Here is a 20,820-nt window from a genome sequence, read left to right on the forward strand (position 1 = left end):
AACTAAATGTAGAGATATATAAAAATATAATGTAGCTCTATTGTTAGAAATATAAAGAGTTAGGCCTCTTTTGGATAACAATATCTTCTTATCTCATCTCATTTCATCTTAATATTTAAATATTATAAATATAAATATTCTTCAATTTCAAAATTTTAACTTTTTATCTAATTATTTCATAATTATTATAACTTTTCCAAACTTTCAAATAAAACACAAAAATAATTTAACTTTTTTAAATCTTAAAACAAAAATTATATTAAAAAATTATATTCTAACAATATTTTAACTTTATAATACTTTTATCTAATTTTTTCTCTTTCATTTCCTAACATCTAATAAAACATCTTAATTTAAACTATTTCACTATTATTCATAAAATATTTTACTATTATTCACAAATTATCTTATTTTATCTTACTATCCAAACGGGACCTAATGGTCATCACTCAAAGAGTCCCACTACATAGTAAATAACCACGCAACGTCACGTACAATCCTCATTTGGGGACTGTATGTGTAAGCTTAGTCAATTTTGTATTTAAAATTTTTTAAAATTACAATAATATCATTATCAAAATGGTACTTTTTTCTATTTAATGAAGGATTTGCAAAGCAAATAGAATTTCTCCAAATAACCATATAAAACTCACTTATTAGATATTGGCCACTAAGCTCCACTTTTATGAAGAGTATATTTTAAAGTTTATACACCACACACTCTTTACGTAACATAATTTGATTTTAAAAATAAATTTTAAATTTTGTAAATAAAATATTATCATTTTAAGTGATGTGTATAATGTGCTCTATATACTGACTTTAAAAAAAAATAAATATTTGAAAGCCTTATAAAAGATCATTCCATAAGAAGGAAAATGAGTGGAATGGGAAAAAAGACTTTCACTCTCTTGAATTTCTCTATAAATAAAGAAAGAGAAATGATATTTAATCATGAGACTGTCCCCACTCCTTCAGGATTTGGAAAAATTCGATGATAATTTTCTTATTTACCAGATAACTTCTTTACCAGTATGACCATGCAAAAATCTTCTACAACACTTGTAATATTTATTGAGCATATAATATTATTTGAGAAAATCATGTGAACAGTTATAAATGCAATAGGTTGAATTCATATGTCTATCTTTCTGTCGTCTTAAGATAAAAGAATTATAAAAAGAGCAATGTTTTTATTGTTATATTTTGTCATCTTTAATAACATATATATATTTTTTTTTGGTATACGTTTGGGAATGGAGATTTCGAATTCAAGACCGTTATTTTAAAGGCTGTGGATTTATGTCAATCAAGCTACATACATTTGGCAATAACATTTGTTAATATGATACATTTTAATAGTTTATATGTGATATATTGGTTGAGGAATAAAATTTATCTTCTAAAGTTTCTAAATCAAAATACAATTAGATAACATCATATACCTGAATTTTAGGACATGCTAATCTCAAACTACCAACTTTTAAATGATTCTTTATTGTTAAAAACATTATAATTCATGTGCAATTAATATCAATAGTAGCATATTGAGAAGATGAAGTCATATATAGAAACCTTGAATCAGTGGAAATAAAAGGACAACTTTCTTGAAGTTCCAATAAAATTGATTGAATGAAATCAAATGGAATGGAATCAAATCTCCTTAAATCGTTCCACTCCCTAAAATAAACAAGGAAAATAATATACATACACCTCAACTTTCTACACAATCTTGTTTTGAATGAAGGACATTTTTGTAAAATAATTTCTAAAATTAACATCATTTTACAAAAATATTATCAATTAAATAATGATTGTAAAAAAGAGTTGTAAAAAGTATTATACATGTATCATTATTCAGAATGCTTGCCTTGAAATGAACATATTATTATTATTACCATCATCATTATTATCTTTCTGTTTTAAGAATGAATCAATATAAAGTAACAATAACAACGTAATCTTATTCTTAGGCTTTGTTTGGATAGTGAAGTGGTATAAGAATACTCTACTATTATTTATTATTTTTCATATAATTTTTACAAATTTTTACTATTATTCATTACTATTTAATATTTTATTATTACTTTTTTACTACTATTCACAAAATATATGAAATCAGCTCACTAGCTAAACACAACCTTAATAGAGGACTCACTTAAAAATAGCATATCCAAATTTACTGATGATATTTTCCATGCCAATTTTGCAAAGAGTTATTATATTATTTTATACGTAGAGCATATTATCTACATCATTTAAAATTATAAAATTTGATTTGTAAGCTTTAAAATTTATCTTTTAAATTAAATTATGTAATGTAAATACTTTATTATGTTTACTTTACTAAGTGTGCTCTACGCACTGTCTTGAGAATATAAATTTTCTTTTATAAAATAAAGACTTTTTTTTTCATCACACAACGTGGACAGATCAATCTAATAGATAATTTATTTATTTATTTTTATATATATGCACTGAATTATAGAGTTCGGAACAAAAATAAAGGGATACGAATAATGAAATCAACCAAACACTGTCTAAATCCGCACTAACGGTAAAAAACTCAGAACCTGACCAGTAGGCTGTAGTCCACTTTTGTAATCCGCGTTTTTTTTATTCCGCTTCCCGCTCACTCCCATACCATTCAAATTTTCACACTTCCCTATTAAACCCTAATATCTCCCTAGCTCTTCTCTGCTCTCTCTCTCTCTCTCTGGCTGGCTGGCTGTCTCTCTTCTTGATAAAATTGGCAATGGCGAAGCGCAGGTCGATGAGATCCAAGGAAGACGAACAGGCAGCTTCGGTGGAAGCCGGGTCCACTTCTCCGAGGAAGCGTAGAGAGATAGTGGCCAATGTTGCCGGGAGCGAGAGTGATAGCGAGGTAGAGGCCAGGTTAGTAGGAGACCCTGTCCCGGTGGAGGAGGCGAAGAGTCGGTGGCCTAAGCGGTACGGGGCGAAGGTAATGTACCGTTCGTGTATTTGTATGTGGGGCTTCTGTTTGGAGCACAAGTCTTCTCCTGAAATGGTTGCTGGAAACATCAAATGATGGTTTGGTTTCTGTGGGATGAACTTACTAAGTCAAGTTTAAGGGTCGTATTGGCTTCAGCTGAAAGGACATAAATCTTGTATTAAGTTAAAATAACATTTTAAAAGTTCAAGTGCATACTCAATGTATTCTAGGTAAATTATGCCTTACATAGGTCTCGATTCTTGTTTGGTTGCTTGTACCACGTGGGTTGGATGACAAATAACGGGTTTTTATTTTGATTTGCTTGCTTTTTAAGTGTTGGTTTTCTTTCTTAGAAATTGAAATTGCACAAGTTAAGACAAATGATTCCCTTGTTATAGACAAATAAAAAAAAAAAAAAGGTCAGTTGAGAAAATATAGTAGAAATAGACAGTTCAGTACGATGATAGAATTACCATTCTAGATATATTGAGTGGATCTTTTGTAAAGATAGTAGGATGCTATTTTATTCCATCATTATGGTATGTATATTCTGTGTAAGCAGTGTCTCAGTTGTCTTTCGTTTATGGGAGTTAAAAGTTACTACAACTGAACTGAGACATTTGCGTTACACTCCATTGAACAACTGAACTGAACATCAGCATTTCTGTAGCACTTTCATTTGGAGCAAGATTTCATTGCTTGACTGTGAAACTAAGCAGTGCATAGCTATCGTCTTCTATTTGTTTGTTAGTCATAACTCAAATATTATTGGATACAAAGGAATGAAAAAATAAATCAATCAGAGAAGAACAGAAATAGATAAGATTTAGTCCATGCTTTCTAATAAACTTAAATCACTTGATGCTAGACGAATATTTGTTTTAGGGTTAGTTGGATTGAAAAGAAGATGGAATTGAAAATTCTAATTTTATGCATCTTTGATAAATTTGTCGATATGATAGCGGAGCACTTTTGGTGTTTGTTTTATTATCTTACACTCTTGTTTATGTCCATTGTAATGTAACTTTATGTTTTATTTCAGAAGCGCGTAGTTGGGACAAAAGATTCAAATGAGTAAGTCTTTGATGGAAGAATTTATTTAAATATGCTCATACTTATGTTCATATGTAGCATTTTTCCTACATAATCTTCTTTTGGGTTGTGATTTTGAATGCCATTGTCTTTATGTCTATGGTCTTGCTCTGCAATTTGTATCATATTCTACAGTTGTTTACTCGTTTAAAGTGCATCTTAATTTTATTTGTTGTAGTAAGGATGATTCAGAGGAGATTATTCAAGCTTTACGCCATTACACTCGGGCAGAGGTCGATGGGCGGATCCTTTATGATCTTTATGATGATGCTCATGTTAAAGTGAGTTGTAGTTTCTAGGATTTTGTTGTATGTTGTATGTTTTGTTTTTGGTTGAATAGAGTGCTATTGTTTATCATTTTCAGTGCAAGTGGTACCTGTAAAATACTATCAAGCGGCATCACTAAGGGTGTTGGCTTAGTGGTAAAGGCTTATGAGTACGGTTTAATTGATGGGAGGCCATGTGTTTGAGTTTCCATGGATACGTTGTTGGGGAGATGAGACTCATGCTCATTATTTTTGTCCACTAGTTTGGTGCCACTTTATCCTTAGTGGGGTATTGGTTAGTTTATGACTTGGTCTATTTTGAGGGAGCATTGACTTTTCGTTGTCTAGACCCTCTTGAAGGGCTCATCAATTGGTACGATATTATTATACTCATGCACAAGTAAAGAGTGCCAATCTATAGACTTCCCCTTGCTGTAATTTTGAGAAAAAAGTACATTACTAAGAGGTTGATTAAGAATTGGGAGTTAAATATAAGATACTTTTGCAAATGTGATCAAACAATATTAGAGGAATTATACTTTCTTTATGTATCCCGAGATGTTATTTGTGCAACTTGCTTACTTTAATGCTTTGATATTTGTTCTCATAGCTACATCTCTCTTATAAGAACTTCAAGTTTCTTTTAATTATATGGTTGTTATGCTTCTTGGTTGGTTACATGAGAAAACTTTATGCTTGAGATTGGGATCCCTTTAGTTATGTGGTTGTTGTTGGCAGGGCAGTTTTTAAGGTCATAATGTGGGTGTATCGAATAGCTTGTTATTTTTCAAATGTTTCCTAGCTCAAAATAATTCTCTATTCTTTCCAAGAATATGATTTCTGATTTTTATCATCTCTTTCATTTCCTATACTCTTCATATACACTTTGAACCTACTCTGTGGAAACCTTTACCAACATTCACCATAGTTCCCTTTCAAGTTAATTTTAATCGCTCGTGGCCATTGGCCAATTTGCCTCCACATCTTCCTTTCCGTTAGATGCACATTTATTGTATAAGTTGAGAATCATGATCTATCACTCCAAAAAAAAAGAATTTGTTCTTGTGTCACTCGGGACTATTAGTTTTTGTTTGTTGTCATGCCATATCTCATTTCTCTTGTTTTAGATCTCAACTCTCAAAGGTTCTTTGTTCCCAACACAACTCATGATGCATTATCTCATCCGAGTTTGAGGAAAGCTAGAGTTTGAAATGGATGCCCTTCATGTAATTAGACATGAGATCTTGTTCCATTGCCTTTTCACATGTTTGATGGCACATTTAATTGCTAAGGGTTATACGTAAATTTAGGGGATTGATTATGAGTAGGGTTGCTACTTGCCGTATACAGATAGTTGCCATCCCTTGCCCTTGGCCTTGCTCAGGCGAGGTGGCAATATGGCTGCTTGTTTTCAGCCACACCCTTGGGCCATCTCTGTTGAATATGTGGGAGGATTTTTCACATCATCGTTTATAATACACCCAAAACCACAACCAAGAAGAGACACATGACAAACCAAAACCACAAAAAAATCTCAAATGAGTCAAATCTGTTAGAGCAGACTGCTTTGCAGGTCTCTCCTCAAGAGATTTTCTAAATATACCTTTTTAGAGGTATTAAAACAATGGTGATTTGTTTTAGTGCAAAAGTTGAATATAGAGCAATGTCTCACATCACAAGTGAGTTGACATGGTTGGAAAACTATTTTCAAATGATTGGCTTCCATGTTCCTATTCATCAATAGTTATCTTGTGATAATCGTGCTGTACTACATATTGCTGCCAATCCCATGTTTGAGAATCTATATAGAGATTGACTGTCATTTCATTTGAGATAAGATGTTGAGTGGTGATAATCTATACATATTGAGAAGTTTGAGGTGCAACTTGCAGTTATATTTTTTTTTGATAAGTAATAAGAGATTTTATTCCCAAGAATAGACATAAGCTCAAGTGCACATGACGTATACAAAGGAGATACCTACTATCTAAAAACAAAACGAAATCTAAAACAAATGTCGGAAATTATCATCCATTACAAAGTACTAAAGAAAAAATCTCTAAGGTCTCCCAATGAATGTTCTTTGTCTTCGAAGCATCACCTATTCCTTTCAAGCCATAGACACCACATGAGACAAGAAGGCATCATTTTCTAGATATCAACAACAGTCTTTCTACCCTTCAATCCCTTCCACCCTATCAATAAATCCATCACTTTCTTGGGCATTACCCAAAGTAGACCAATCCGATTCAAAACCTCATACCACAAGAACCTGTTCACTTCACAAAGAACAAAGAATTATTAACAGATTCCCTAACCTTCTTGCACATGACACACCAATCAGCAATTTACATACCTCTTATTTTAAGATTTTTAGTTGTCAACACTTTTACCAAGGGATACCACCCAATAGAAAAAAGCAACCTTGGAAGGAACTTTCACTTTTCATATGTTTCTCCAGGGGAATTCACAGCTCCTGTGACTGGTTAATATTCTGGAAAAAGAGGAAATTGAGAACTTAGAATTTCCTTTAGGAACCCAGAGCATGCTGTCCTCCCTACCTAGCATCAACTTTGAACTGTAAAGTCTTTTCATAAAAGCCTAACATCATCCACTTCCCAATCATTAACATCCTTAAAAGAGTTAACATTCCACTGAATATGTCAATGCAAAAGAAAGAATATCCCACAATTGCATTTTGATCCCTTGCAATTTTTAAGTGAGGGAAAATCCAACTTAAGTGTAGAATCCCCACACCGTAAGTCATGCTAGAAAAGTATTCTCTTCCTATCTTCTACCTTTAATCTAATATGATTAGAAAATTCCCCCCATCCTTTTGTAATGAACTTCCACAAACTCACCCCATATGCACCTTTGGTATCTTTTGAGCACCAATCTCCCCACAAACTACCATATTTTACATCAATAACATTTTTCCATGAGGCATTTCTTTCCAAGTGGTATCTCCAAAGCCATTTCCCAAGTAATGCTCTATTAAACAATCTCAATTTTTTTTATTATCCCCAACACACTACAATCAATTGGTTGACAAACCTTCTTCCAACTAACTAAATAGAACTTTTTTCTTCTCCTTTACCACCACATAAAAAGTTCCGAAATAAACTCTCAATTATTCTTTCTACCCTTGTTGGCAACAAAAAAAGAGATAAGACATAAGTCGGAAGATTAGACAAAGTACTATTTATTAGAGTTAATCTTCCCCCTTTAGACAAGTAGATAATTTTTCACCCAGCTAACCTCCTTTCAATTTTCTCAATTACCTCCTTTAGTAAATAGTTATATTTACTAAGCCCTTATATCGCAATCGATTTCTTGAGCTAGGTTGGTCGTACGGCTTGGTTTGGGGGGGGGGGGTGGGTGTTACAACTTTAGCTTGAGGGTGAGTGTTACCACTTCTACACTACATGCAATAATTCCATTTAGGCCCTCATCTTCGCTTGGTTGGGCTAGAAGCACGCCGTTGATTCTATAATCTCTTGCCCATGAAGTCGGGCCCTTGAAAGAGATTGCTTGGTTGGGCAAGGAGCATTCCCTTCTCTGCCATTAGTCTTCAATTGCTTGTTCAGTATAAGGAAAGAGGAGGCCTATAAAGAGAATTATATATAAAAAACTTACAAAATGAAGTTGTTTGATTTTGATATATTGGATTTTCTTTAGAGAGAGTTTTACAATTTGACTTACTACTTCAAGTCATTTAAGGTTGGAAGGTAATTTTTCAATCTTTTTATAGGCCTAACATTTCTCAAGTATTTATAATGTGATCAATAAAATTCTTGCTTACTGATGAAAAAAAGTAAGAGGGTGGTTTGTGATTTTTGAACCACCCATCTTCTTTCTCCCTAACCTCTCTTTTGTGCCCCATCACTAATTACACCTACACAATCTAAGGCACCAAAGTGATAATTCAACTCATCTGATAAGGCAAGGAGCAGCTAGGCTTTTAACTGGATGTCCATCAAGTTAGATTTGATCAAATCATTGATTCTAGAACATTGGACCTACTTGATGGGATTTGATTTTGTGACATTAAAAACTGCATTGAGTTGTCGGATTGTTGGAATTCGACTAATATCACTTTGCTTCAGGTTAGCAAATTCAGGGTAGATGGTTACATGCTTGCTTGTGGCTGAGTTGGATTTGACTTTGTGGATTCGTAGATCAGTTTTGTTAAAGCTTAAGAAATTTATTGTCCTTTTTTATACTTGACATATTGTGGGATTTCACTAGTGTTTTTTGGCATATTGTGTTTAGGCTGGTGATGGGGAACTTAATTTTATCTGTAAGATTGTGGAATTATTCGAGGCTGTTGATCATAGTCTTTATTTTACAGCACAGTGGTACTATAGAGCTCAAGATACCGTAAGCCTCATTCTAACATCATTTATTAATTTTTTGGTGGTCAACATTTAGCTTGGTATGCCTAATTCTTAATTTATTTTCTGCTTTCAGGTCATTAAAAACCTTAGTGATTTGATTGATACCAAGCGCGTGTTCTTTTCAGAAATCAGGGATGATAACCCATTAGATTGTTTAGTTGAGAAATTACACATCGCGAGACTTTCTTTGAATGTATGAGTGCAAGATCCAATATTTATGTTTCTGTTACGTGTTTCAATTGTAATATTTTGATTATAACTAAGTTTGCTTTTCAGATTGATTTGAATACTAAGAGGAAGTCAATTCCAGATTGTGACTATTACTGCGACATGCTCTATTTATTGCCATACTCTACATTTGTTAACTTACCACCAGGTTACAGTTCTTTCTTCACCACAACCTAATTCTACTTGTGTTTCCAGATTGGAAAGGCTTTGCTTTCATTTCTTCTAATTAATTATTATTGTTTACATAAATTTGAAGATACTAAGCATGCCAGCAGTGAGACATCATCAACGATTTCTAGTGAGATTGATGTGAGTGGGGCTGAACTTGAAGAGGTTTCCCAAGTTAATAAGCATCATAAACTGGAGGTGACATTGTTGGATCTTTATTCTGGTTGTGGTGCTATGTCCACTGGATTGTGCCTTGGCGCAAGCTTGTCTAGTTTAAATCTTGTCACAGTAAGTTCTTTATTTACTTCACTCCAGTTTCTGCCTCCTGTTATTGTTATTATTATTATTATTATTATTATTATTTTGTTTTAGTTGTCTTTTGTGCTAACAACTTGTGTCCTTTTATTTGCTCTTTCAGAAATGGGCAGTTGACTTGAATAAGTATGCTTGTGAAAGTCTCAAACTAAACCATCCAGAGACAGAGGTTGATATTCCATTTTCTGCTATTAATGTATGAGAGCCTTTTAATGTGTAAGTGAAAGTTCTTATATTAGTTCACCCATGGAAAAATCAGGTTAGAAATGAATCTGCCGAGGACTTTTTGTCATTGCTGAAGGAGTGGGAGAAATTATGCCTTTATTTTTCTCTGATTAGTGGTGGTGATTTTCCGCAAGAGTATTCGGATCTCTTTGGAACAGAAGATGTAGATGATGGGGATGGTAGCAGTGGTGATACAGATGGGGAAGAAGGTGGGGAAGTGTTTGAAGTTGCGAAGATACTGAAAATACGTTATGGTGATCCCAATGAGACAAAAGAACGTGGATTATATCTTAAGGTATAATAATTTCAAATTAAATCTTAAATGATGTGGAAAATACCTGGCCTGATAAAGGATGTCTTAGAAAATGAGCTGCAAAATGAATAAACTATTTGTCTTATTGTTTCTCTTGGCTTCTATGGTGTCATCTTCTATATTTAGGTTCGCTGGAAAGGTTATGGTGCTTCTGAAGACACTTGGGAACCAATTCAAGGATTGGGGTATGCCATTGAACCGAATCAACTTTACTCTTTTTTTGTTCTCAATCACATATTCTATGCGCTTGTATATTCATCTTTCTAGCCCTATTGCTAATAGTTATGGTCTATGTAACAGTAATTGTAGGGACACTATAAAAGAGTTCGTCACTCATGGTTACAATTCAAGTATCTTACCTTTACCTGTAAGTTTTTTCTTTACAGATTACTATTTAGTCACTAGTTATTCAAATTAATGATTATTTTCATTGTGGTTTTTTTTTAATTGCATAGGGTGATGTTGATGTGATATGCGGTGGACCTCCTTGTCAAGGTGTAAGTGGGTTTAATCGGTTTAGGAATAAAGAGAATCCGTTGGATGACGAGAAAAATAAACAACTTGAAGTTTATATGAATTTAGTACAACATCTGAAGCCGAGATTTGTTTTGATGGAAAACGTGGTCGACATTGTAAAGTTCGCGGATGGTTTTCTTGGACGATATGCATTAGGTCGTCTCATAGGGATGGACTATCAAGTCCGGATGGGAATGATGGCAGCAGGTGCATTTGGGCTTCCACAATTTCGCATGCGTGTTTTCATATGGGGTGCCCGTCCTACTGAGGTATGTCACTAATTTTTCTAGATATATTACTATCCTATATAATTCTCGCACCAATTGGTTGTTTACGTTTTGCAGAAGTTGCCTCAATTCCCACTCCCCACCCATGATGTTGTTGTAAGGGGGGTTATTCCTGTTGCTTTTGAGGTATCAGATGTTTAAAACATTCTATGCAATATTCCATTTGCCGATGGTTGTTATATAAGATTACTTATCTACTGATGCAGATGAATACGGTTGCCCATGATGAAGGACACAATCTTAAGTTGGAAGAAAAACTTCTTCTTCAGGATGCCATTTCTGACCTTCCTACGGTATTGTTTACCATTACTTACCATTAATTGCCATCTTTTTTCAATTGTTATACGATTTATGTTAACATACCTTATTCAGGTTGAGAACGATGAGGACAGAGATGAAATTCCCTATCGTAAAGCTCCCACGACAGAATTTCAAAGGATTATTAGATTAGGCAGAGAGGGTAAGCCGCTGTTTTTGTGATTCGTGGATTATTAAACTGAACCATGTTTATATCTGGATTGTAAATTACTGCTCATTCCATGAAAGTTAGGATGACTTTTGGTTTTTGTTTTTAGTTAGTTCATTATGCGAGTTGCGTTCCGCTTGACTTCTCCAGAAAAAAAATGTGTTCTCAGTCTGCTAATCAAATGAAACCCTTATTAGCTAATACTGCCTATATAGTTATTTGTGTTGTCCAAGAAATCGTTTTATGGTTTAATGTTAATGACTCGACGTGAAAAAATAGGTTAGTGAAAAGAACATGCACAAGTTAGTTGAAAACCCTCCAAATACCTGCTGATTTAGATTTGGTTGAGTTTTAACTTTTTATCACAATTTGGCTCTTTCGTGGGAGTACAAGCCTGAAACCAAAATTAATTGAGTAATACACCGTTGGCTACTAACTTTCCCCGTCGATGATGTCTAATTGCTTGCAGAATGAAATGCATATATGATATTCTTCTTTCCTTTCCAAATCAATTCCAGTAAAGAAAATTTCCATTGAACGAACTATTTCTTCCATTGTATTTTGTAAGGAGATTTCAAGTCAAGAAAACTTGCTCAATAACTGTGCAGATCTGATTAAAATGTCTAACGTCTGGGGGCATTTCTTTGCAGATCTGCCGGGTTCTTCTCCAAAGGCCAAACAATCTAAATTTGTCCTTTATGATCATCGTCCACTAAAGTTGAACGAGGATGATTACGAACGTGTTTGTAGGATCCCCAAGAAAAAGGTTTCCCCCCCAGATCTTGTAGTAATTATTATTTAACAATAATTTTTCCGGATGTGCACTCTTTATATGTCTACTGAAATTAATTTTGTATCAGGGAGCAAATTTTAGAGATTTACCTGGTGTTAGAGTCCGTCCTGATAACAAAGTCGAGTGGGATCCTGATATAGAGAGAGTTTACTTGAAGTCTGGAAAGCCTTTGGTACTATTTACATTTTTCTTTTCGAAGACTTCTGTTTGTTCCTCTATATGTTCTCTGCCATGTTGTGTTGATGAGTCTTATTGTATCCTGTGTTTTGTATAGGTGCCTGATTATGCGATGAGTTTTGTTAATGGAAGCTCAACAAAGTAAGGATTTATCTTAGCAAAAAATAATTAATATATCCAAAAAACCAAACGTTGTTGCTGACTGTTTTTGTTTTTGTTACGCTACTTTATTTAATAATTTGTCGTCTTTCATATACTTGCCAAATCTTGAAGACCCTTCGCCCGTTTATGGTGGGATCAGACTGTGCCAACAGTAGTTACACGGGCAGAACCTCACAACCAGGTTAGCTTGTTTACTTGGTTAAAGCGTAAACGATATGCAAGTAGATACGTAATTCTTAATGGCTTACACTAATATTGATATCTGTATAGGCAATATTACACCCTGAACAAGATAGGGTGCTAACGATACGTGAAAATGCCAGACTTCAGGGTTTTCCAGACTATTACAAGCTCTGTGGGCCTGTTAAAGAGAGGTACCTATTTTAATTATTGTATCTTCAATTTCATGCTTTAAGAAAATAATGAAAATATGGGTTTAGTTAATTGAAATGGCACTTTCGAGATGGCCCGTTTATCTTCATCATACTTGGCAATTTTTTAATAGATACAATGTTTGCCTTAAAAAAGTTGAGATTTTTGTTCTATTTTTCAACCGAAATAGCTTTTAAACGCCTAAAATCGTTTTCTTCTACAAAATTTTGCATGTAATCATTTGTTCAGCTCTTATGGCAAAACTTTCACAAAATCTAAAATACTTTGATAGAAAATTTCTAATTCCAAACTTCTTTTGACAACTCCGCAAAAAATACATTTCAAAATTTTTCTAATTCCAAATACAGATGGAAACTAAAGCATAGTTAATAAACAGTATCCTTGATTAGGAAACCTTTGTTGAATCCCAAAATAATCAAACAAATTAAACTTGAATTATGGACCTTTGAGTGTCATCTATTGTGAATTGGAGATACCTCTGAGGTTGGTATCAGTTTCTTTATTTTTTTGGAGTAATTACAATCTGTACCTTAGATTATAAAACCTTGTTCATTTTTACAAAACTTCTTATTTCATATAATTATTATAACTTTTTCAAATTCTTACACAAAATAAAATAAACAATTCAACATTTTTAAATTTAAAAAAAAAAAATAAAAAAATAAATAGTTTAATTTTTATTTCAACTCATTTACAAAAACAAACGAGATTTAAGAGGTTTCACTTTGCACTTACCATTTAAATTTATCCTTTGAGATTATGCAAATTGGTCAAGTTTTCTTTTATATTAATGGTCGATTTAATCTTTGGTGCAAATAGTAACTTTTATAATATTGTTTGTGGGTAGGAAGTGCAATTTAACCTTAATATTATTATTTTGGGTTCGGTAGGTTTAATTCAATTACCCTTATAATATTGTTTCAGATATATTCAAGTTGGGAATGCTGTCGCAGTACCTGTTGCTCGAGCATTAGGCTATGCATTAGGTTTAGCATGTCGATCGTCCGGTACTGTCGATGAACCCTTATTCACACTGCCTCCTAAATTCCCTAATATTTTGGAACGGTATTCTTCTGCAGCATCTGAAGATGATAATTGATTCTTACGTAGGAAAGGATACATTGTATTTGAGCATTACATATTATTCTATTCAGGGAATTACAAATGCAATCATAGCATTTTTATGTACATTCTTTGTCAGATGTTCTATTATTAGATAAACTCGACGCGAGTTCGGTTGTGATTCAATGCCTTTTGCCTTTCTGGTAAAAATTAAGGTTTGTTTATTCCTGTGTTGTTGCTTAAAAGATGACGAAAAAAGTTCACATAATTTACTCCGAGTAAAAGAGAGAGAGGCCTTGAAAAATCGAACCCCATCTTTGGACTTTTTAAAAGGTCGGCTGAATCTCTCTCTCTCTCTCTCTATATATATATATATATACAGAAATTCAGATCACAATCCCGTAAAGCTCAGCTATTTCCAACTTAGAATTCTGTCCCATTTTGGTGAATTAAGCGTTCCACGCGAGTAGTGGGATTGAAGAGAGTCCAAGGGGAAGAACCGTAGAACATACTTTGGGAGAAACCCAAGTTCAACAGTACGCCTTTAGACCGGATTTGGCGTTTCACCACTGCAATAGTTGATTGATGATTGCCGTTTAAAGAGAGACACATGATTGCAGCCCAAAACTCGAACAAAACTAGTTGCAAAGAGGAGTCAGAAATAATCTGAAAATATCTGTGAGAACAGTTGTATTACCAAAATATAGGGTAGTGTGCTTTGTGAAGGTTCTATTTTATCAATATTTTTTTAATTTAAATTTAAAATTCTAAATTTTTTACCCAATCCAATAGCTACATCAGATTTGCTGTAAATTGATATAAATAAAATTACAAATATAGATATTATTCTTATCCATTTTCTTATATTCTTTTTATAATTTTATGATGTGATATTAAATAATATAAATAGTTTTTAATTATCTAAATCTGAGAGGATAATAAAACTCAAAAGAAGTGAAACGTTGCTAGCTTGAATCCGATTGCGTCATGTTAGCATACATGAAGTCCCTTGAGTTTTACTTGGTGCTATCTGTGTCGTAGATGGATCCATTTGAGTCTCGTGGAGTCTGCAAATGTGATTTTCTGTAGCCATGGACAGCAACCGAGTTTACTCCCTCGAAAAAGCCTCCCTTTATGTTAGGACATTACTTTGATTACAAAACTCACGTATCTTCATGATTTGCCGCCAAATCCAAAACCTCATCCAACGGTCGAAATCTACCACCCATCTTCTTCAACTTCAGTCGCTGGTCGTCAAAACCGCTATCGATCATGACGCCGAGTTCGTCTCTCAGTTTGTCCTTTCCGCTTGCCCGATTTCGGTGGGTTTCACAAAATTAGTGTTCGATAACGTACCCATTATTCCTCCACTTTTTGCGTGGAATACAATTATTAGAGAATTCACCAAGAGCTCAGCTCCGATTGAATCAGTGAGGCTGTTCTCTCGGCTTCAAAGGGTTGGGCTTCAACCTGACAATTTCACGTTCCCTTTTGTTATAAAAGCCTGCGGTCAGTGCTTGATTGTTGGAGAAGGTGGGGCGGTGCATTCAATGGTTATAAAGGCAGGTTTCAACTCGGATCGATATATAGGAAATACTCTTTTGAGAATGTATGCAGCTTTCAGCGTGATCGGGCTTGCAAGGCGGGTGTTCGAGGAAATGCCTGCCAGAGATATGGTTTCTTGGAGCTCCATGATTGCAGGATATGTTGCTTGGTATATCCCTTTCATCCTTCAATTAATATTCCTATTCAATTTCTCTACATTTTACTAAACCTCAATATGAATGATTGGGAGGCTTGTTTTGATTGAAAGCTTGCTGAGAATAGTGCTGTTAAATTTATTTGGTTTCATTTAGTAAAAAATGATGATTAATGTTGTTTGTTACCTTGCCAAACTTTGTATTAATTATAGTTTTTTTTTCCCCTAGGAATCAAAAGATCCTGGCCACTAAACTTTCCATTGAGCATGAAGTCTTGACGATGATATATAGAGTACTTTAGTTCTTGAGTTATTCACCACTGCTACACCCATTCTTGAACTGTTAATGGATGCCTTGAATTATTGTGTTGAGTTCTTGATTTTTACATGGACCTTTTACTTATAAAATGTGCTATATTTTTGTTGTTGAAGTTGCAATTAATATTCCAGACATATGCTAGAGTTAGTACACTAGGAAAACTAATGTGTAAAAAGTTCTTCCCGACATATCTACAGTGGTTCTCAATTGATTCTTGGTATCTAACATGTTCTCATGACAAATGATGCTGAACATATTCTTTACAATAATGAAGTCATTATTATTATTCAATCGAGATTATGAAAGAACCCTAAAATTGCTTCACATAGAAGACTTATGATAGTAGTGAAGAGAATGGATAAACTATTCAAACTTACTTCACTCTGGATAACAAAAAATACTATGAAAGGCTTCTGCTATTCAACAAATCAACCAACATTTTCAACATATTTTTTTTCTTTTATATTCCTCTTTTCCAGTTGGTGGTAGGAGAGGTATTAATAGTTGGTGAAACGTAACTTTCTCAAAATAAGATCAGTATGTGTTTGCCAAAATACATTAGATTGTTAGACATGTATTATGTATAATGCATCTTCGTATACATTACTTATAACTTATTCTAATTTGTTAATGTAAAAATAATGTGTTGGCATATTCTAATCACAAACTTAGTACATTTAATACTTTTAAGTGGTAATTGGTTTCGGTTGACTTCAGTTTAAAATTGGATGAAAAATTTAAGAAATAGACATTTCTCTAGACTCCCATGAGACTCATGGTCAACCGAAGCTATGATAAATGAGACGTCAAGATTTCGCTATTTCTCATGAGATGATCGGTTGAGCGAGATGTGTAATTTGATGGTCACTAAACACGCATAGGACCTGCGGTTGGGTGAAGCATTGCGAGATAGTTTGCTAGACGTGAGTGGGACGGCTTGATCGAGCAAAATGACCCAAGTTTGATTTCTACAAGGTTTCTAAATCCTGATTTAATCTTGATTTGAACCTTACTTTATAAATTGAATGATGCGTGGTTTCCTGGGTACCTGGGGCATTATTTCAGTGATCCGGATTTGTTTCTTGTGAGAGAAAGCTTTGTGAAATTATGCGCTTCCTAGCCAAATATTTTCCCCCCTTAAACATAGATCATCAACATGTTGATTTTTTTATCTATTATTTTTGAGATTATTGATGTGCTGGAGTTCCAGCGGAGTGAACGAGTTCGTGAGTGAGTGAAGCTATAAAAGTGGCCGGAGTTGCTGTGTTACAAAGATCGGGTGGGTCATTTATGGGGATTGCAAGTCAGGTTTTGTGTCAACAAAGGTTTTGTGAGTGTCTATCATTTACTTCTATAATGGATTAATGAATGGTAGCTGCGGTCTAGAGTGATTTTTCTTTTGAATAGTTTTTCAGAATTTTTCCCTTTCTATGGTTACTTTAATACTTTGATTTGTTGAATATTTTAAATTCCTCATAATTGTGAATATAACACCTGTTCACCTGCCCTCTAGGTGTATTTGGTCTGTTTCACTGCATTTTCATAAATTTTCTTGAGCCTTTGTTCTATCCCACTTTATGCTTTCTTTCTAGTTTAGTTTATATAAGTTGCATCAATCATGGCTAAGCTGCAAGGTTTATGCCTTGTGTCATGAGATCACAAAAAGTGTTACCTCCAGTTCTTGATTTCTAAGATAACAATCTGTGATTGTTATGAGGTGTGAATCATTGTCAGGATGCGAACATTCATTCAAATTAGTCAATGACTATAATTATGATGTTATTAACCAAGTGTTTCCATCTCCTTTGTTCTGTAATTTTCATGTATATATTTATTATAAAGAAAAAAGTCTTTATTTATTTATCATAACCCCAGTTACCTTATTCTTATTGGTTGACAGCAACTGCCTGTCAGATGCTTTTAAGGTGTTCCGACACATGAAGCTAGCAAATGAAAAGCCAAACTCAGTCACTTTGGTCAGCTTGCTTTCTGCCTGTACTCGTCTTCTCGATATCAGCATTGGGGAGTCCATCCATTCCTACATCATCATAAACCACATCTCGTTGGATGTTGCTTTAGGGACAGCTCTCCTGGAAATGTACTCCAAGTGTGGGTATATTGAGAAAGCTTTCCAAGTTTTTGATTCAATGGATGAGAAGAATTTGCAGTCTTGGACAATTATGATATCTGGTCTTGCACATAATGGCCATGGGCAAGATGCTATTTCATTGTTTACTGAGATGGAACAATCTGGACTGGAACCAGACAGCATGTCATTTGCTGGGATCTTGTCAGCTTGTAGCCACCTGGGTCTTGTCCATGAAGGGGAAAAGTATTTTGATCAGATGGTAAGAATTTATGATATCAAGCCAGCAATGGAGCATTATGGATGCATGGTGGATTTGCTTGGAAGAGCTGGGTTGATTGATGAAGCTTATGAGATTATCAAGAAGATGCCACTGGAGCCTAACTCAATAATAATAAGGAGCTTCTTGGGTGCATGTAAAACCCATGGACGAAGCATTTGTTTGGATGATTACCTGAGGAAAATTTTACTTAAATTAGAGCCTGAACTTGGAGCAAACTATGTAATTGCAGCTAATGTATCTTCTTTATCTGGTCGCTGGTATGATGCAGCTGACCTGAGAGTGGCCATGAAAAAGAAGGGATTGATGAAGGTTCCAGGGTGCAGTTGGATGGAAGTAGATGGAGGTTCTGAGGAAATAATTTTTGAAGAGGCTGTAGGTTAATTGTGGACCTCTGGCCAATCGAGTTATATTTATATGGGAATCTGATGATTATGCTAGGAAAGTAGGGATGAAGAAAAAATTTTATGTGAGAGGGACAAGGACAGATAGATGAATCACTGATATTGTTTTGAAGCTTGAGAGTTGTATAGTTATGTTCCCTTGTTTTGTGAAGGAGAGTTGTACTGCGGTGTTACTCCCACCCCAAAGTGCGTGTTTCTTATCACACTAATATTTAAAAGTTAAAAGGGGTGAATTCCTGGTTGAATTATCTTTGGTAACAAAGTGCTTGAGCTTCCAAGGATTTTTGTTCTTGGTGACAGCCACATCGTTAGCGTGGGAATATTTCTTAGTGATAGTTCTTCTAATTTGATGCACTTATTCCCAAGAAGCGGTGCAGCCTACATACTGTTGTCAATCTCAGCTTGTTGAGTGTAATGAAATACTCATCATTGTTTTCAATAAATAAATTGATTTCTCTGTAATTTGGTAAATGAACCAGGATGTAAGACCTGCAAAAATTTGCAAGAAGTAAGATCTAAATTTCTCAACAGTCCGTTTGGGCAAAGGGGTAACCAGGGACTATTTCTAATTTGTGCAGCAGAACTTTCATGTATAATTTTTTTATTTGATTCACATTTTGTTAGTTTTTATTATAGTAGTATAAAGTTGTTGCAGTATTGGAGATTGGCAGGCCAAGCACAGGTGGACATCATGATGTATAAAAATTCAGGTAAAATCCTGCAGCAAAAGGTTGCCAGTTCTGTTCATTTTCTGACATGAGGAAGTGAAGTTTTGCATGGCATTGCCAGAAGTGCTTAGTGGCATGGGTTGGATATGGCAATACATCTTGTCATTTGTTAGTGTGTAGAGCTTTGATCTATTTAAGCATGCGAAACATCTCATTACATGCTCAATAGATAATTGTCAAAGCAGCTAGAAGCTTGCAGGTACTGAACTCTTTCCTATATGCTGAGAATATTCTGAAGTTGGCATAGTAACCCCATATGGGATTCCTTTGAAATTCTAGTATTCTCCATGCATCCATATCAATAAATTATTTGATTGATAACTGACTGAACTGTGCATAGAAATGCTAAAGTGAGAGTACTAATTAAATTCCACAATCACATGACTCCAAATGAATGAGTTAAATCTAAGCTAAGGTGCAATTGTTAAATTATTGCCCATTGTTGTACAGTCCGGACAAAAGCCTCAAACTATGACTCCTGTAGTTCATCCTACTGGAGTTAAGAACTTAAGTGTGCATAAATCCATCGAATAAAATACAAAAGTACATCTGGTCCTCCTGTATTAATATTATTTAATTTATTCCCTTTAGGCCATATATCCTTGCATGTGTATGTCTGATATTTCTTGACCCTTTTCACTCCCTACGCCTCACTCAGTACCCCCAAGCCCTTGTCCTAATGGCCTCATCCTCAAGATCAAGAACGTCAAGTACTTTCGGCCTCTCAGACCACTGGCTACTAATGGCAGCTACAATATGCATCTGTGGATTTCTGGGTTATGTAATTTATGATGCAATAATGGCTACAGCATCCGAACTCTTGCAACGTTTGCTGGTAATTTCCCCTCTGCTGCTAGTCATTGCTGTTCATTTGCTCTCCACAGGTAGCCATCTTAGCCTCCCCATGCCAGGGTCCGAGCCAGGTGCCATCCACCGAGCCGGGGGCTCACCTTGGGGCGTGGCCTCTGTACTTCTGCTGCTTTTCTTTCTCATATCCTATCAACCTTCCTTGCTTGGCCTTTTCTTCTAAGTAGAGCTCATGTATGTCCATTCAGTAATGTGTGCATGTACTTTGGGTGCATATATATAATATTGTAGCCTTCTCCACCTTCCATTTCATTTCTATGGAAAATGAAGAGTGAGGAGAAGGATTAGCTGCGCCTGCTATTGCTATGCTAGCAAATTGTAATCTTGATCAGTACGGTTTTATTTTTTTCTGTTCAACTTAATTGCTTAATCTAAAGAACTCGTATCATCGTCTCAACAAGTAGAAATCATGGATTCTCCAGACTTTCGGTGTCATCTTTTTGTTTCACTAAAATTTTGTACTTCTCTATAGATGTGAAGAAGAAAAAATTAACCGATTCTTAATCTAAAAGAACTCGTATTATCCAAACATAGGAACAGTACTGGGAGTTCCCTGAAAGTAGTACTGCTTCTTCTAAATTGCTTTCGTCCAGCTTCAAACACAGGCTTATAATTAGCTGGCTT

At 34.6% G+C, this 20,820-nt stretch overlaps 2 protein-coding genes across 2 annotated transcripts; both read left to right on the plus strand.

Moving 5' to 3' along the window:
• Positions 1 to 2,654: 2,654 nt before the first annotated feature.
• On the plus strand, positions 2,655 to 13,939 carry LOC121239941 (DNA (cytosine-5)-methyltransferase CMT3). Its single transcript, XM_041137348.1, has 21 exons — positions 2,655 to 2,962; positions 3,996 to 4,027; positions 4,224 to 4,326; positions 8,584 to 8,691; positions 8,782 to 8,901; positions 8,985 to 9,084; positions 9,193 to 9,392; positions 9,523 to 9,588; positions 9,679 to 9,939; positions 10,084 to 10,142; positions 10,258 to 10,324; positions 10,413 to 10,742; positions 10,818 to 10,886; positions 10,967 to 11,053; positions 11,133 to 11,220; positions 11,877 to 11,992; positions 12,087 to 12,191; positions 12,294 to 12,337; positions 12,470 to 12,539; positions 12,629 to 12,732; positions 13,676 to 13,939. Exons 1-21 carry the CDS (start codon positions 2,756 to 2,758, stop codon positions 13,848 to 13,850), a joined length of 2,511 nt encoding a protein of 836 aa, XP_040993282.1. The 5' UTR covers positions 2,655 to 2,755; the 3' UTR covers positions 13,851 to 13,939.
• Positions 13,940 to 14,878: 939 nt separating this feature from the next.
• LOC121239986 (pentatricopeptide repeat-containing protein At5g66520-like) lies at positions 14,879 to 20,542 on the plus strand. Its single transcript, XM_041137408.1, has 2 exons — positions 14,879 to 15,527; positions 17,732 to 20,542. The coding sequence occupies exons 1-2, from the start codon at positions 14,989 to 14,991 to the stop codon at positions 18,579 to 18,581; spliced, it is 1,389 nt and encodes a 462-aa protein (XP_040993342.1). The 5' UTR covers positions 14,879 to 14,988; the 3' UTR covers positions 18,582 to 20,542.
• The last annotated feature ends 278 nt before the right edge of the window (positions 20,543 to 20,820 follow it).

The sequence above is a fragment of the Juglans microcarpa x Juglans regia genome, chromosome 7D (genome assembly GCF_004785595.1).
Source record: "Juglans microcarpa x Juglans regia isolate MS1-56 chromosome 7D, Jm3101_v1.0, whole genome shotgun sequence".
Lineage (NCBI taxonomy): Eukaryota > Viridiplantae > Streptophyta > Magnoliopsida > Fagales > Juglandaceae > Juglans > Juglans microcarpa x Juglans regia.